Below are 16791 nucleotides of genomic sequence, written 5' to 3'. Positions count from 1 at the left end.
ATGCTTCCCATCACTCCCTGCCTTCCTTCCCGCAGGTCCTGCTGCCTGAGCACATGAACTATCTGCAAGTTGTTGAAGAAATGATGACACAGATTCTCCCAGTCTACTCCATCTAATACCTGAAATGGATCCATTTAAATCCTCTGGATTCAAACAGAGAAGCCAGGGTGCTGTGCATTTAGCAGGTTGTGTGCAGTTAGTTGCAGCAATTCCAGCTTGGTAGGGGAGAAAAGTCCTTATGGACTCTACTAATGGCAGGTCCCAGAAACAAGACCTCAGCTTGAAGACAAAGACAAAATTAAGTAGATTCTTGGCTTGTGAACTCCCTAACCTGGTCGCTTTTTGGCCTTACACCCCTAGAGCAGGTAGGAGTAGGGTCAGGTTCTTATTTATTTCAGTTTGGGTGCATGTGTAGAAATGATCTTTTAATACTATTTTTACCATTTAAAAGATGGTTTGCAGAAATCATGTCTTCCTCGATCCCCATCATACAGATACCTCTTCAAGGAAGCCCTTGCTACTTAACAAAGGATGCCTCCTTTGAACTCGCTCAGCATATCACACCTCTGCTTGTTATTCAACAAACGTGCACTGATCCTACTACCTGCCAGGCTCTTCGTTCTCTAAGGATTTTCTCTGAACACTGCCTTCAACTCTGCTTATTTGTATGGTTTACACCCCTTCCACAGGACTTCTGCTCAGAGCTCTGGACTTCCTATCTTACTCGTTTGCATGTGTTATGCACATAGTGCCTTGTACATAAAAGATAGGAGCTAGGAGCATATTTCTTCGATTGCGCTAAGCTTAATATTTTGCATGAAAATTGGCTCATCTTTGGCACCAACACTGATTACCACTACATTCTGCTCGATCTCATCAGGAAATCAGCTAAGAAATGCAATGGTGCTTAGGCTTTCAAAAGGCTTATCAGTAAGGGATGCACATTCAAGTACTGGACAGTAACAAGACATGATGTTTGGGACATGCTTTATCCTGCAAAAAATAAAAACTATGTGTTTATGAGAAGGAAGAGATAGAATAAGATCAGTAACATATTAAGAATTATTGATTTTGGTGGTTATTTCTTCTGCTGGAATCAAAATTTCTATTTTTATAGGTTAAGAAAGAAAACAGCAGCAGCCCACACGGTAATCCTGTCCACAGCAGGACACCGAAGTCCATCCCAATGCCATGTCACTGATATCCTCCAATGCAGGGATCCACTCTCGAATCTGGACCCCAAGACAAGAGCTGCTTATGGACACTTAGCCTCTGAAGCTGCAGACAGGAGGGGATCCTCTCCAAACCCAAGACCCTTTCAACAATACAGTTTATGCAACTCCTTTGTAGGGATTTTCAAATAATGGAAAGCTTTGGGAATCATTAGCTAGTTTGTAAAAGCAAATATCTGGTGCCCACTGTGTGCAGCAACCTGATCTAGAGGTTTCCACATAGAGGTTCCCCTTTCCTCTCACAACAACTCCACAAAGAAGGTATGATTAGCTCCATTTTATGGTATGAACGACAACACTGGCACTTATGCAAGGCTTCCCACACATGCCATGCTATATTCTTGCCTTGTTATTTGCTTTCACTCTGTACAACAGCCTGGTGAGATTGGGATTATTTTCACATTGGCTTCCTAGAGGGGGCGGCGGGGAAACAAACCCACGGTCTGACAAAAGTGAAGGCCAGCAAAGCTAAATTTGTAGACTAAGCCCGTGTAAGCAAAATTACAGAAGGCTTCAGATCCATGACCTGGCTCCCATTATGATTAAGCCATACAATCTTGTTACACACTCAAGTTATTAATGCTTCCTCAAAGCCCATTGCATCCGGGGAGACAAGCGTGGTCACAGCTGGCACCTGGGTCCCAAACAGTATGCAGCACAGCCATGTCCTCAGACTCTTCTGAAACTTAGTGAACCCAGGCTGGCCAGCTAGCTGAATAAGCTGCGGTGAACTTATAGGACACAGGAGAGTCCTGTCTCTGTTAATGATGATGATTATATGGTTTATGATTAAAATTGGGCAGGGACTTTAGAGGCAGTTAAGTATAATGACTAATTCTCAAAGAGTCACCACACAGTTGCACAATTCAATATTCTCCAACATTTAAACAGAGCTGTAACTATGGAGCTATTGCTCTGGGGGTAGGAGAGGAAAGGAACTTTACCCAGCTTGCAGAGTCATGGTGAGGACGTATTCAGCATTAGTCACTCCAGAGCAACAGACACACCACATGAAGGCTCCCTATGCCCCATACCCTGTGTAATACACAGTTTCTTGGCATATTTGCTCTGCCCAAAGAAGGCTGTGAATGACCAGATCTGGGGCAGGGGTAGAAGGGTTGCCTCTTTGAGTGCAGGTGCTTCCAGCACACAGGTATCCCTGGCTCCTCACCCTGTCCATTCCTGATTGGTTAAGAACTTGGTGCAGAAGCGCCTCAACAGTAATACATTATCATTTACACCAAGAAAAAGTGCCAGGTACTTCACAGGTGTCATCCCACTAAACCAAGCACATCAAAGCCTCAGCACATTATGTGACACGCCCGAGACAACATATCCAGAAGGAGGCAGAGCAGGGGACCTGGACTCCACATGGGTCTCCCTGCCTCCAGCATCTGGCTACACACTCTTTTGTCTTCAGGAATTACCCCAGACAGACAGCCAATCATAATTTCCCTAGAAAAACGCACAGATTTACATTTGGTCTCCAATACATGGCATCCAGAATCCTGAAGTTTCTATCAAGTCCTTAGCAGATTAACAACTCCTTTTAAAGAAAAATAATTACCTTCCTCATTGGCACACTTGCGGGGTTAGGGGGAGGCCCTCTAGCAAGAAAGAATGCAAATCAGCCTCTGTAGCCTGAGGAGCCAAGCTGGGCTCTGCTTCCTCCAGTTCCTGCATCTGTAACCCGTGGAACCTTCTCCAATTAACACCGCAGAAGTCTGATACTTTGGGCAGAGAGCTCAACCATGAACTGATTAGTATCCAACTCTTGCCAAAGGCTCATTTAAGACATCTGATAGCAAGGAGAGATGGCTTAATGTGCAGATTAACTACTCATTCCACTAGACTCTCCTAAAGTTTTCGCTGCTTACTCCACATGGCTTCGACACAAAGCAAGGCTTGTCCCCCACAGTAATTCAGCTTCTTACAGAAACTCCTTCACACATTTAAGATTTATGCCCTCAGCATTTATAGAGTGGATATAAGAAACAACCATTTAAACAATCATGTAGGGGCTTTTGTGCAAGCACAGTTGGAAGCACTGTCCATGATGTCATCCAGTGCCTCTGGAATGAAAAAGCACATGCTAAATTCAGTGCCAAGAAAAAGTTTATTTCTCTGCAGTTTGTTTTCCCTCCTCAGTGGAGAACTATATACTCACATCTCTATTTGTCTCAACTCTTAAAAACCTCAGAGGCAAATTTAGTGTTCAACTGCAGTAACTAATTCATCCCAACCATCTTGCGATATCTATCACTAGATTGTTTTAAACCCTTTTTATTTTATTTTTCTGCTGCTTGCTTTAAATTGTGCTTCATTTTGCAAGCCAACTTAAATCTCTTTCTTTGTTTCTCTGTCCTTCAAAGTGGGACATAAATCCTATGTAGAAGGGGCTTTTCCTCACCTTCTCAACCTTCATCATGATCCTCCTGACTGCTGTGAGCACTCTTGATTTGATCAACCCCTTTCACTCTGAGGCCATGGTGTTTTCGCAGTTAGACCACAATCAGCTTCAACCCACTCACCTTCCCCCAGATACCAACCCAAGCAAACCAGGACAAGAAGTGCCTGGCTTCTGCTACTCTGCTGTGGAATCTCAAAAGTGAAGCTAATTCCCCAAAGCCAAAAACACTTCTAAGATGACAACATTGGGACAGACCTAACCTGGAGGTATAATTCTCTCCAAGCTGTCCCAAACATCTCCTCTGGAAATAAAAGAATCTACCAGTCCATGTCCCTTATGTGATGTGTGCTTGCTGGGAGGGTCCTTGGCTCCCCATCCCAAGGAAGGCATCTCTTTCTCTCCCTCTTTTGACCTTGAGTGATCTCTGGATGGATAGAGAAGAGAAGGGATCGTGTGCTGGTGCTATGCACAGTGGCAACTCCCACTTCTTGCCTTTTGGGAGTGGGTCCACCTGAAGAAAATGATGCTGGGAGAAGCCCAAGCCACAAAGAGAAGGCCTGGAGGACGAGTGGCATGTGGGAAGCATGGCTCCAAGTGCCTGAGAAAGCATACGGGGATCTGCAGTCCTGGCTGTGCCAGCTGTCACCATCTATCTCAGAGAAAAAACTCCTCTGAGTCCTTTCCTAATGCCTGATTTCAACATCATAAGCAAAATTAAAAGCACTGGGGCTAGATGGTTCCTGGTTCACAGGGTTATTATGGAAATTAACCGTTCATTGCATCCAGAATCCTAAACCTAGCACCTGGCACAAAGTAAGTGCCCAGGAAATAAACTGTCAAGTAGCAAAATCAAGTGGGTTCATCCCACCTGCTTTCTCCAGAGTTCTTCCATGACAATATTCCATGTTGCACAAACTACGATGGCATATGACTTATGCAGGAGAGTTCCTGACAGGTCATCACTCTGGATCACGGGGACATCCATATATCTTACACATTTAGAGACCTAGAGACCATAATCCAGGGTCAGGCCAGATCCATTGGTTTCTGGGAGGTCTGCAGCAAGGTCTGCTATGGTGCTCAGGCCCCAGTGGCCTGCTGAAAAGTGTTTAAACAGCCGTAAGGGTGTGAGGCACAAGCAAGTAGATTTAAGAGGAATTAAGGAGAAGAAAGCAGGTTTTCCTATGGCATACCTACTCCTGGTGGATTTACTTATGGACCTATCTTAACTGAACAGCATAAGAGTTGAACAGTTTTGCCTTCTTCACAATTCTGGTTTGCCTACACACCTATCTTACAACATACTCCAGGCTGATTTGCCCGTTCAGTTACTATTCTTGAGTGTCTATGCTGTGCAAAGCACTGGGGATCCAGGGCTCTGTACTGGGTCAGGGCAAAGTAAGCAGTTGACTTATACCACAATGCCTTGGGGGCAATGAGCAGCAGGATCCTCAAAATGGGGATGAAGCTCTTGCCACTATCTAGTCTCTTCTTGCTGCTCTCTGGGGAACACAGCCCCCAACAAATCCCTTCCAGTTACAAGAGCCCCCTTGCTCCCAGAGCTCCCCCTTGTAATCTGACAGTCCCTGCATCTCCCCCGGGGTATGCCCGGATCAATGCACAAGTACTTCAAAGAAGCCCTCAAATTGGAGTGCAGGCAGCACTTTCAAAAAAAAAAAAATCCTGGAGCTGGGATTCAGAGTTGGGAGGGGGAGGGGTAAGAGCCAGCGGCCGGCTTTGACAGCGCCACACAATGCACTGGAGATCAGAGCTGTGAGACAGCTTCAGCTCCAGAGATGAAAAATCCTTTTTCGGTGCTGACAACATCTGTTTTATTTTGAAGGTTGCTAAGGAGAGTTCTAGCTGGGCCAGCATTGTTCCAGTTCAGTACTTCATGGTGAGTCTTTCTTGCGGGGTTCAGACGGCAGGAATGAAAACGCACCAGATAAATCCTGCTCCTTCCCTGTCTGCCTATCAAAGGCTCACTTTGCTAACAGGGCTCACAAATGCCCTGCCTGGGCTCGACTGTAAAAAGTGGGCCCTTCTGCTTGCTTATTTTTTTTTTAATCTGCTTTTATTTATTTACCAGACAGAGACTGACAGAGCTTTTGCACATTGGTTCACTCCCTAAATGCCTGCAACAGCTGTGGCTGGTCCAGGCCAACGCCAGGTTTCCAGGACTCCCATGTGGTGTTTGCACCACCACCTGCTGCCTCCCAGAGTGTGTACTAGCAGGAAGCTGGGATTTCAACCAAGGGACCCTGATATGGAATGCAAGTGTCCCAATGGATAGGTGGCTTAACCCGCCTGCCTTCTTCCTGCTCTCCTGCTCCCCGTCCCCTCTACTCCCACATGCAAACTCTCCATCCTTGCTAACCCAAGGCTCATTAATACATATGCTCCCACCCCAAGTACAGATAGACCCCGCTGCAGAGGTGAGGCAGGGTTTCAGACTAGCAAGAGCTCACAGTGGAAGGGCATGTGGCATCAGGCAAGGCAGGGGAGCTCTCCCAGACCTTCAGAGATCTGCTTTGCCCCCCAGAAGTCATGCCAAATGCCGCCTTCAGGGCACAAAGCGCTTGCAGGACAGTGGAGACACAAGAAGGCCCAGACAGCAGAACCTGACAGGTCTGTCCTGTCTCTGCAACAATGATGGTGCAAAGTGAAGCTCTCCACAGCCTGCTTGAGCCTAGCCTTTCTAAATCTACTTGCAACAACAATGAAAACAATTAGGAAATGTTAGACTAGCTTGCCCAGTGGGCAAACAAGTGGGACACAAAGAGACGGAAATATGGGCATGGCAGAGAACAGAGAAGCCAGTGATCCTCAGAGGCATGACCCACTGCGGGGTGGCTGATCCTGTGTGCCCCTGCGCTCCTTTCCCTGGGGACCGTGCCTGGGCTTGGGGCACCCGACAGGAGCCTGGAAAAGCAGGGAGACCCCTCCCTACAATAGGGATCTGCAGATACAATTATCCAGGCATTCCAGGGTATTCAGTGGAAAAATGCCAATTACAGAAGGAATCCTCTTTCTGTACCAGCTTTGGAAAAGCACCAGTGCTGTCCGCACAGCAGCCAGGAGTCCAGGAAAAGGAATGAAGCACATCAGGTTCTTCCTCCAACAGCGATCCGTTTCAAAGCACCATTCCCCAGTGCTCTGCCCTCACAAATCTCAACAACAAAAGGATGCTCCATCCTCCCAGATGAGGGTGTTGCGGTCAGATTATCTGAACATCTCCCATGCCTGCCAGACTCTGTTTCAAGCCAGTTTGATCTGGGATCTATTTGAGCTAAAGAATGCCCATTCTGATACAAAGAATGACAAAATTGTGCACAATGCTGATTGCTCAGACACCTCTGGATAGCTCAGAGGACAGACTCAGCTTGTGAGGCCAGTGACAACTCTGCAGATACTTACCTATCCAGGTCACACCCACACCGGCTGCAGAAGACATGACCTCTGCCACTTTGTGCCAGCTCCTGTTGTGTCCCGGTACCCAGAGCGCCACATGGCAGAAATAGTAGCCAGAGTTTTCTTTGCTAACATCTCGAACCAGCAGAAGGAAGGAGCGGGCATCCACGTGACTTAGAGCCACATGAGGTGAGCTGTGCAGCAGGGAATCTCGGTCCAGCCGGGCCAGCACGCGGGGGCCAGGCAAGGTGCTGTCAGGTGTCCTGCTGTAGTACCATGTAACCTCGGGCCGCATGTCATCCGCCCGGTCTGTGGTAATGTTGCAGGTCAGCTCCAGGTCCTTCCCTTCAGCCACAGACACATTCCTGGCCACGGACACCCGGAGAACTTGGAAATGAAAAACAAATATATCTCAGTAATTGGCAGGGCTATGTCTTCCTTGCCCAACCTTCTCCCAGTTCATCTTCCTGGTTATGGTTTATGGCATCAAAATTAGAAGGCACTGGACAGTTGTGTTTGCTAAACATTTATAATGAAAGAATTCATAACGCATATATTTCTGTTTATTCCATAAGAATGCCAGCAGCAGCAAACACTTGCATATACTTATTATATGCCAAACAGTATTCTGAATGCTTTATACTAATCTATCCTCAAAATAATTCTTGGACGTAGGAATTATTATTATCTTACAGGAAACTAAAGTAACTTCTTGAAGACCACTTAGCGAATATGTAGCAGAGCTGGAATTCAAATCTAGACTGCCTGCCTCTAGCAAATCTGCTCTTAACCGCCCTCCCCTCACACTTGATTTATTTATTTATTTGAAAAACAGTGACAGACATAGACAAAGAAACAGAGAGCTCTTCCACTTGCTAGTTCACTCCCCAAACAGCTGTTAACAGTCAGGTCTGGGCCAGGCTGAATCCAGAACTCCATCTGGATCTCTGACATGGGTAGCACAGACCCAAGTACTTGGACCATCACCTGCTGCTTTTCCAGGTGTATTGGCAAAGAGGTGCACTGGAAGTAGAACAACAAAGACTTGAGCCAGCACTGTGATATGGAACGTAGATGTTGATATTACAAGCTTAGCTCACTGTGTCACAACAGCGGCCCTTTTTCTAGCATCAATAAGAAGTATGTTGAATACTAAAGAACTAAAATTAACCTTTACTATTTATACCAAAGTGGTTGATTTTGCAGAAAAAGGGCAAGTTAGCTCTTTAAAAAATGTTTTTGGTTGTTTATCTGCATTTTGAGAGACAGACACAGAAACACAGAGAGACCTTCCATCCACTGGCTCACTCCCCAAATGCCTGCAACAGCTGCAGCTGAGTCACACCAGGGCTGAGATCCTGTCACTCCATCTGAGTTTTCCACGTGGGTGGCAGAGACCCAACTACTTACATCTGCTGCTCTCCAGGTGCACATGAGCAAAGGGCTGGAATGAGAGGGAGAGCCAAAACCAGGTTTCCCGGTATGGAAAGGGAGCATGCCAAGCAGCAGTTTCACCGCTGTACCCAATACCTGCCCTGACTGCTGAGTTCTGACTGGTACCCACACACAGCATCAGCTGCAAGCTGGGGAAGAGAGCGAAGGAGATAAAAGTAGAGCACATTGTGCACCAAAGGGAAAAACTTCCTAAGAGAAGAACCGCTTTTCCTTAGGAATCGAGTCTTCAAAATGTAATGTATTTGGAATATCGCTTATTTCAATAGGCATATCACCTAAGAGTCAAGTATAAAACATACATTCTAAAACCAAAACACAATGGTTTTTTTTGATTATCCATGCTACTGCTCCCTGTCATTAGTGGGGATAATTAAAAGCCAGCTATATTTAGCTGAAGCAGTCAAGTATTTGGTGCCAGAGACTCAAGGCAGATCTAGTTTCAGCATTCCCCTGTTGAAGCTTTTTACATGGAAACATTTTCCTCTATTCAGAGGGTTTTGAAAACGAAGTTGAACATCTGTAATCAGAGAAGAAAAACATTCAGCCCGTGATAATGGCGCAGGAACAATTACTTAGATGACGAACAGCCAACACCTCCCAAAGGATTCATGTGGAGGCACAGCCCCAGCCTCTTAGCAAGTGGCTCAGCATCAAGCAATGCCCAAACCCAGGGATAGGGGCTGGGCCCAACTCTGAACAGACCCAACTCCTTTCATGTGAATATTTCCAAATCTTGACAACATTTCAAGCAAATTTTTCAAGTTCAAGCATGACCTTGAGAGATACAGGAAATAAGGCCTACCAAGTATTAGAGAATCGAATTTAAAAGTCCAATCTCTCTTTTTACCCACCCTCCAAGCACTTCCTCTTCATTCACCATTTTTAAAGGGCCAAAAGTAAACTGAGGTTAGCTTTGGAAGGTATTCAGAATGGAAGCTGCTGCCCTCAGCTGGGTTTTATAGTTTGAATCACTCGATACACAATGCCTGCGGTCATATGGTGGGGTAGGTGACTCCTGGTTCTTGTCTTTGAGGTAAGAAGGAATTCAAGCTGAGCTACAAGTAAAGGCTAACAGATAAGCAAGGCTTATTCATGCACAAAGAGAAAGTACACAGGAAGGAGTGTACTGGTCAAGAGAGAACTACATGTAACATAACTTCAGACCATTCCTTGATATGATCTGGAGGCACAGGGGGTGGTGTCTCAGATAGGGCTTGATTGAATATTTAAAAGAGCAGAGTTTGGGGTAGAGCTTGAGTACTGCCCATTACTTTGCACTTTTTGGGGTGGGGAGGTCGGGGGGGGAAATCTCAGAAGTGTCTCCGCATCAGGTGCATCATAGGAGTGGGAGTATCAATCAGGGTCATTGCAACAACTTTAAAATGAACTAAACGCCAACACAGGGCAGCAGCTGGCAGTCATAATGGATATTTTTACCCAGTAAAATCACAAAATTTGGGATTTCCCACTGCTAGGAATGAGGTGGGTTTGGGCAGTGCTGGCAGGGTTGTAGGGGTGTGCTGTCCACTTCAGCTCCTTGCCAGCTACCTTCCTGCCTACACCAGTTAGAAGCCCTGGAATCCTGCTGGAGTCAGCAACTGGGCTGACAACTCTTGGAATCAGTAGGTCTCAGGAGGGAATGTGGTCAGTGAGGAAGCAGGAAGTACACAGCAGGCAGTGTGGATTGTGAGCTTGCAAACCATCGTTTTTAGGTTCTAGAAGTATTGGCAGGAGTGTCTCTTCAACTGCATAGTCCACCTCGCAATTTTCTTTGTATAAGTGGCTAAACACCTGTTGCATTCCTAACCATAGGTCCTGTACATATTGGATTCAAGGGTTTACTGCTAGAGCTGAAAGGACAAAATGAAACAAGCTTAAGGGGTCTGTATAGCAACAGGGGACTGAGGTAAAGGCTGCAGGAATGCAGACTCTCTCCCCCAGTGTAACGGAATTCGCAAATTAGGTAGCAAGATGCCACCATTCAGACCATGCCAGTGACGGAGGGTGGTGATGCCCCCACACTGGCAACATGGCTTTGTTGTCCTGGGGGCTCTGTGCCTTGATCTTAACAATGTGAGGAGAACATAGGAACAGCCGGGTATAGACCGTGTCAAGGCTGATAGGAAGAGAAACACCATACCCTGGGGTCCACAAAGAGAACGGAGGGAGTGTGTGAACCAGAGTGGAAACATACAAAATCTCATCTTTCCTTCTGTTGCCTTTACCTGAAATACAGCCTCTGTTCTCAGTGTGAAAGCATGAACAAACCAGTGTGGCATTCCCTGTCTCTGGGATTTTGTTCCCCCATAGAAATCACAGATATTTTCTTGTCACATTATAGCCATTGCAGATACTCTGAAAAACCAGTCACATTTCACTGCTACTTAGAAATCACTCTGGTTGTTAGGTCTGCCACTGAATCTTATTATTAATGCATTTATAAAGCGGCATAAAATGACTGGAAAGCAAATTTGTCTTAAAATATTTTGATAACTTATTCAATATAATTGCTTTCCTTTGTCAGCTGGAATACTATATTTTACAAATTAAAACATTTTTTTTTTCTGAAAAAGGGTCTGTCGATGTCAGAAGACCATCAAAGAAATTCATGGCACAAAAAAATTACAAGCTCCCAGTCTAATAGTTTCAGAGTACTGTAGTCTTATAACCAGATATTATGGGCTTTGAGGTACATTCCAAAATAAGAAATACCTTTCCAACAAAGTCCTGCATAGAAAGAGTATGTGCTGCATAGTTCAAATCCAGAATCTGTCTGTCTCATTGAAAGTGTTTATTGTGGGCCCAAAGTCATAGACTAGTGGCTCAAGTCCTCGCCTTTTATGTATAGGAATCTCATATGGATGCTGGTAGCTTTGCTGGCTGCTCTGCTTCCCCTCTAGCTCCATGCTTGTGGCTTGGGAAAGCAGTAGTGGACAGTCCAAAGTTTTGGGACCCTGCACCCATGTGGGAGATCCAGAAGAAGCTCCCAGCTCCTGGCTTAGGACCAGCTCAGCTTCAGTCATTGCAGCTACTTGGGGGAGTGAATCAGTAGATGGAAGATCCTTTTCTCTGTAAAATCTGACTTTCCAATAAAAATAAAATAGATCTTTTTTTTTCTTGAAAAAAAGTGTTTACTGCGGGCCCGGCATCGTGGCCTAGCAGCTAAAGTACTTGCCTTGAATGTGCTGGGATCCCATATGGGCACCAGTTCTGGACCCGGCGGCTCCACTTCCTATTCAGCTCCCTGCCTGTGACCTGGGAAAGCAGTTGAGGACGGCCCAAAGCCTTGGGACCCTGCACCCACATGGGAGACCTGGAGGAAGTTCCTGGATCCTGGCTCTGGATCAGCACAGCATTGGCCGTTGCGGTCATTTGGGGAGTGAATCATCAGATGGAAGATCTTCCTCTCTGTGTCTCCTCCTCTCTATATATCTGACTTTGTAATAAAAATAAATAAATCTTTTAAAAAAAGTGTTTATTGCAAACTGAAAATCTGAAGATTTCTCAGGCAGCTTGCAGACAGCTCACATGCTAAGGTGGTTTGAGGCAATCTGCAAAAGCCATTTCTGCAGCTAGGGAGCCACCCTCTGTGATGACCAATCACAGGAGCTGCTTTTTAGCACCCACTCTTACCAGCCCCAGCTCCCACGCACCTAGTAGTGTGCACACAGAGAAAATGTGCTCAGGTTAGTGCAGTAGCCTGCAGAGGCAAAGCACTTGCCATCGGGGCAGCAGAGCAGCCATACCCTTGCATTGCCCTCAGGAAATGAGTCCCAACAAGGTCTTCCCAGTTTCAAAACAGATGGGGGCAGCAGCAATGACAGCAAAGTACTGCTAGAGCTGAAGAGGTTGGTCTGACTCCCAGGAATAAAGTTAGCCCATCCACCTATCCCCAGCAACAGCATTGCCCACAGTGGTCTTTTCACACACTTCAACCCTGCAGAAGCAGCAAGTTCCACGGGGCTTGACAGCCACACTCCAGCTCCTCAGATCCCAGGGCCCAGCCCAAAACAGAGCCACCAGTGCCCATTGCACAGCCAATCAGCAATGGTTTCCCCTTACTATTTGTCTAAGTGTATTTTCTAAAATGCATTTTGTATTTTATTGATTACTTCTGTAGCTAGAATGGGAAAAAGTTTTTAAAAACAAAAATCGAATTACAGACAACAAGACAAATGAATTTTTGTAGCGACCTCAAGCACGGATGCTCTTGAGGTATGCATGACATAGGAAAGTATGAAGAAATTCAACCCGATAGCACCTCACCCCACAGACGTGGGGTACCCGAGGTGGCCTGGAAGCAAGCCTGGAGGATCATAGACAGGAAGCCCCACAAGGAGCACCCATCACCAACGGCTGAGGAAAAGGCAGGTGGAAGGACTAAGATGAGCTCAAGGGGCAGTGCGTGAGCAGATGTGATCCAAATGCAGGTGGGACCTAACGCTGATGAAAGGGCTGGGGGCATGGCCTCTGAATGAAAGAACTGTCCCAGCATTACCAGGGCACTTCAAAATGTCTGTGGAAAATGGAATGAAAAGAGTAGGTATTTGATGCATTAGTTATGATGATGCCTGGGGTGCCCCTGCCCCCATCCAAGTGCCTGTGTTTGGGTCCTGGCTTCTCTGCTTCCTATCCGGCGTCCTGCTAGTGTGCAGTCTGGGAGGCAGCAGGTGATGGTTCAAGTACTTGGGGTCCTATTCTCTCCACAGGAGATCTGGATAGAGTTCTGGGCTATTGGCTTTGGCCTGGTTGTATTCCAGCTGTTGTGGGCATTTGGGGAGTGCATCAGCAGATGGAAGATCTCTGCCTGCCTCTCTCTCTCTCTCTCTCTCTCTCTCTGTCTTTCCAATAAATACAAATTGGTAACTTTTTTTTTTCTGAAGGCAAGTTTGTTTTGATGGTATAAAACATTTCAAATCTATTCATTCATGGAATTTCCAAAAGTTCATGGAAAATACACATTATGATAAAAGTATACTCAGATTTTAAAACTTTTAACTTTTGGCATACTCTCAAATGTGTGCTGTAGTTCTCCGTGGGCACAAATTCAGACAAAAGCAGTTGCAAAGCAAAATTGTGCACACAGCACAAAAACAAACACACTCCTCTCCAAATTATCACTACCACCTTACTCCCTGCACCATCAACCAGAAGTCGAAGTGATTATAAAACCAGAAAAAGATGGGGCTCCTGGTTCTTGGTTCCTCATGCCACCTACCACCATCACAAAGTGAGATCCCATCCAGCACGCACCCCTCCCAGATGCTCACCTGTGGGCTGCATCACCACGGTGGCGACCTCCACAGCCTTTTCTTGGATTTCTTGCCAGTTGCCTTGCTCTGTGATCCATTCGCTGACGACACACTTGTAGGATCCCTGGTCAGCAGACAGGGCGCGAGACACGGAGAGGCGGTAGGTGTCGCTGCCCGCAGTATCTAGGCGCACATCCCCGCTGTGGTAGCGCTGCTCATAGCCGGGACCCGGGCGGAACCTACCCTCGTGTGTTAGGGCCAGCACACTGCGCTGGGCGGGCCCCCGGTGCAGCTCCCACAACACTGCCAGGTGCGTGTGTAATGGCGACGTGGTAGAGGCTGTGCAGCGCAGTTCAAAGGGCTCCCCTTCCCGCAGGCTCAGGCTGGGTGCGGGCCTCGCGCTGGGACCCAAGTGTAGGGCATCTGGTAGCACTGCGGGAAGAGAACAGTGTGAGCCAGCCGGGCACGGCACCTCTGCAGCAAGGGCTACACCTGCCTGACCCCAGCCCTGAGTCATGGTGGGGACTGTAAACCTGGAACAGTCTCCCTGCCCCCTTCACTCAAATGCCCATGTGTGGGCATGTTTCACCATTTTCACTCCTCTATAATCTCAACTGACTTGAAGCAGGACAAAAAGAGTTAGATGCAATAAAACACCTCTGCCAGCACTGAGTGGTGAAGACTTCTTTTGGGAACTGTATGTTGGGTATGTACTTCTACCACCTAAGAAAAGCTACTCTATGTGCTTCCATTTCCTAAAAGGGAGATGACAACTACAAAGGCGCCAGGGAGCCAACACGAAGAGTGCAGGGAGTTAAGGAGAGCACTTTTGCTGGACAGTGCCCGGTACCTATCAGTCATGATAAAATTACAAGTATGGCAGCCAGACACTCCTTGGGTGAGGACACAGGGCTGCAAGAGGGAGCCTGAGGGGTTGGAGGTAAAGTGAACCTCCACCAGTTAAAATAGGAAAGCATGGCATGAGCTGCCTGCGGCTGGAGCCTACAGGATAGGGGCCAGGCAGGAAGAGCAGCAGCCTCCTGGCTACCGTTTCTACTTCTACAGCTCCCAGGGAAAGGAAACTTAGGAGGGCATGGACACATCGGTCACTAGGGGGGGCCACTACCAAGGGCTGGGGTTATTACCACGGCTTTAAAGTTTGACTGTTTGAATGCCTACTTAGCAGACATGAATTCATATCATCATGTGTGATTTCTGCTTTCCTAATAATTACTGACATCGCTACACAGAAAGAGATTTCAGGGGGAATAAGGCCGGGCACAAATAATTGCATAATTGAGTAATAATAATAATCTTCTATTTTGTCAGCCTCAAATTAAATTTCTTTGTTCTTGCCCACTTACTAATTGGCTGTGCGATTTTAGGCAAGTAACTACCCTATGGTCTTTCATTTCCTTCTGTGTATGTCATGGAATATCCTGCCCTACATTCTTTATCAAGCTCTAAAAATCGACTGCAGGAAGGAATCTTAAAGAAGATTTGGAAAAAACAGCAAAATCAAAACAAAACCCCAAACAAGTGATTATTTGCATGGTCGAGTCCATCAGTAAGCAGTGGCTACATCCTCGTTTCTCTCAGTAGAACACTTACAACATCTGCTAGAAACAAGCACTTCAATCAGAAAGGTCACATGGACTTGAACTTGGTAGTGTCTGTTGTTCCCATGAACCTGGACAGCCTCCTGACCACGCCCCTTCCTCATCACTAACCTCTGAACACTTACTACGCTTCTGCTCCAGAGTGTTTGCACGTTCACCTCCACCACCTCCTCACAGCCTTGAAGATAGACACTGTAGTATGGAGGCTGTGATGGGCCCACAGCCATGCAGCTGACAAGTGGCAGAGTGGGTGATTGGTCATACAAGCCCAAGCAGCCAGAGCTGGGCTCTACCCTAGGCAATCTTCACTCCCCTTTCATGGGAGGCTTCACGACAAAACTGGCCCTCTGAGGTCACCTGCCTTCCATCAGGCAAGTCACTAGGATCCCACTGTCCATGGAGGGACTAAACACCCAAAGGAGCTAGGCCAGCCACAGGAGTAGGCAGAGGAAGACCTAGCCATTGGCAGGTAAATCCCACTTGAGGACCATACCTTTAACCTGCACTGTGTCTTCATAGTTGCCCTGGACGGTGGCATCCGTGCTGGGCGTTGAGCATTTGTAGTGGCCTTGGTCAGAGGGCTGGACATTCCGTATGTGCAGCTCCACGGCGTCGTTGGCTGTTCGCCTCAGCAGGATCTCACCCCTCTGCAGTCGCTCCTGGTATGGCTGCGCTGGGAAGCCCACCTCCCAGGTGCTCGCCAGTTCCACAAAGCTGCTCCCGGAAGGTGAGAAGCTCCAGTCAAAATTCTGTTCGCTGGGGCCGTCGTAGTCACTGACGTTGCAGGGGATCACGAGCTCTGTGCCTGCCACCCGGACCAGGGTCCCTGCGGGGACTCTCACCACGCGCCCTCGACACAAGGCTGCAATGACAAGAGAACAAAGACGGGAATTTCATCACAGAACATCTTCCCAGGCCAGGTGCAGCAGCCTGCTGAGGCTCCTGCTAACAGCAGAGATGTGGCAACTGATGCAGAAGGAGGATAAGCGAATCCCTGGAACCATGAGCCAGGAATAGTCCCGGATATGAGCACCTCTCACTTGACCAGTTCCTAGGGATGGACAGCGAATATGGTAAGTATTAAAGCAGGCAAACCAAACAACTGGCTAGCTTCCCCTCAAGTTGCTGCTGAACGTAGCATGTCATTTGGGGGTGATGGAGAATTATTGGTGTGAAAGGAAGGATATGGCTTATCAAGTGTTTACATTTCTGCCCACCAGGTATCAACCCTCATCCCTACATACCATCCATTGGGGGCTTGCAGGACCTGATTTACAATGATAGATGCCAATTGCTAAATCCCAGAGTGGCTTGCTGATAAAATGATTTAATTCCTGCTATCTAACATGGTCTATAAATTAATTTCAAAATATGACGATTCTACCGAGTATTAATTTTCTATTTTCTGGCTC

General features: G+C 46.9%; 1 protein-coding gene across 1 annotated transcript in view; it reads right to left on the bottom strand.

The window, feature by feature from the left end:
- Positions 1-16630, bottom strand: part of PTGFRN (prostaglandin F2 receptor inhibitor) — a 40631-nt gene extending 24001 nt beyond the window's left edge. The window contains exons 1-4 of the mRNA XM_040999046.1: positions 16624-16630; positions 15873-16241; positions 13779-14192; positions 7060-7440 (exon numbers count right to left, since the gene is read on the bottom strand). Coding sequence (XP_040854980.1) covers positions 7060-7440; positions 13779-14192; positions 15873-16241; positions 16624-16630 — 1171 coding nt within the window. The remainder of the gene's footprint in view (positions 1-7059; positions 7441-13778; positions 14193-15872; positions 16242-16623) is intronic.
- Positions 16631-16791: the final 161 nt, after the last annotated feature.

This window comes from Ochotona curzoniae, unplaced genomic scaffold (genome assembly GCF_017591425.1).
Source record: "Ochotona curzoniae isolate NIBS_2020 unplaced genomic scaffold, NIBS_Ocur_1.0 scaffold_1037, whole genome shotgun sequence".
Classification (NCBI taxonomy): Eukaryota; Metazoa; Chordata; class Mammalia; order Lagomorpha; family Ochotonidae; genus Ochotona; species Ochotona curzoniae.
Note: the sequence above shows the minus strand (reverse complement) of the source record. Positions and strands in the feature narration are given on the sequence as shown.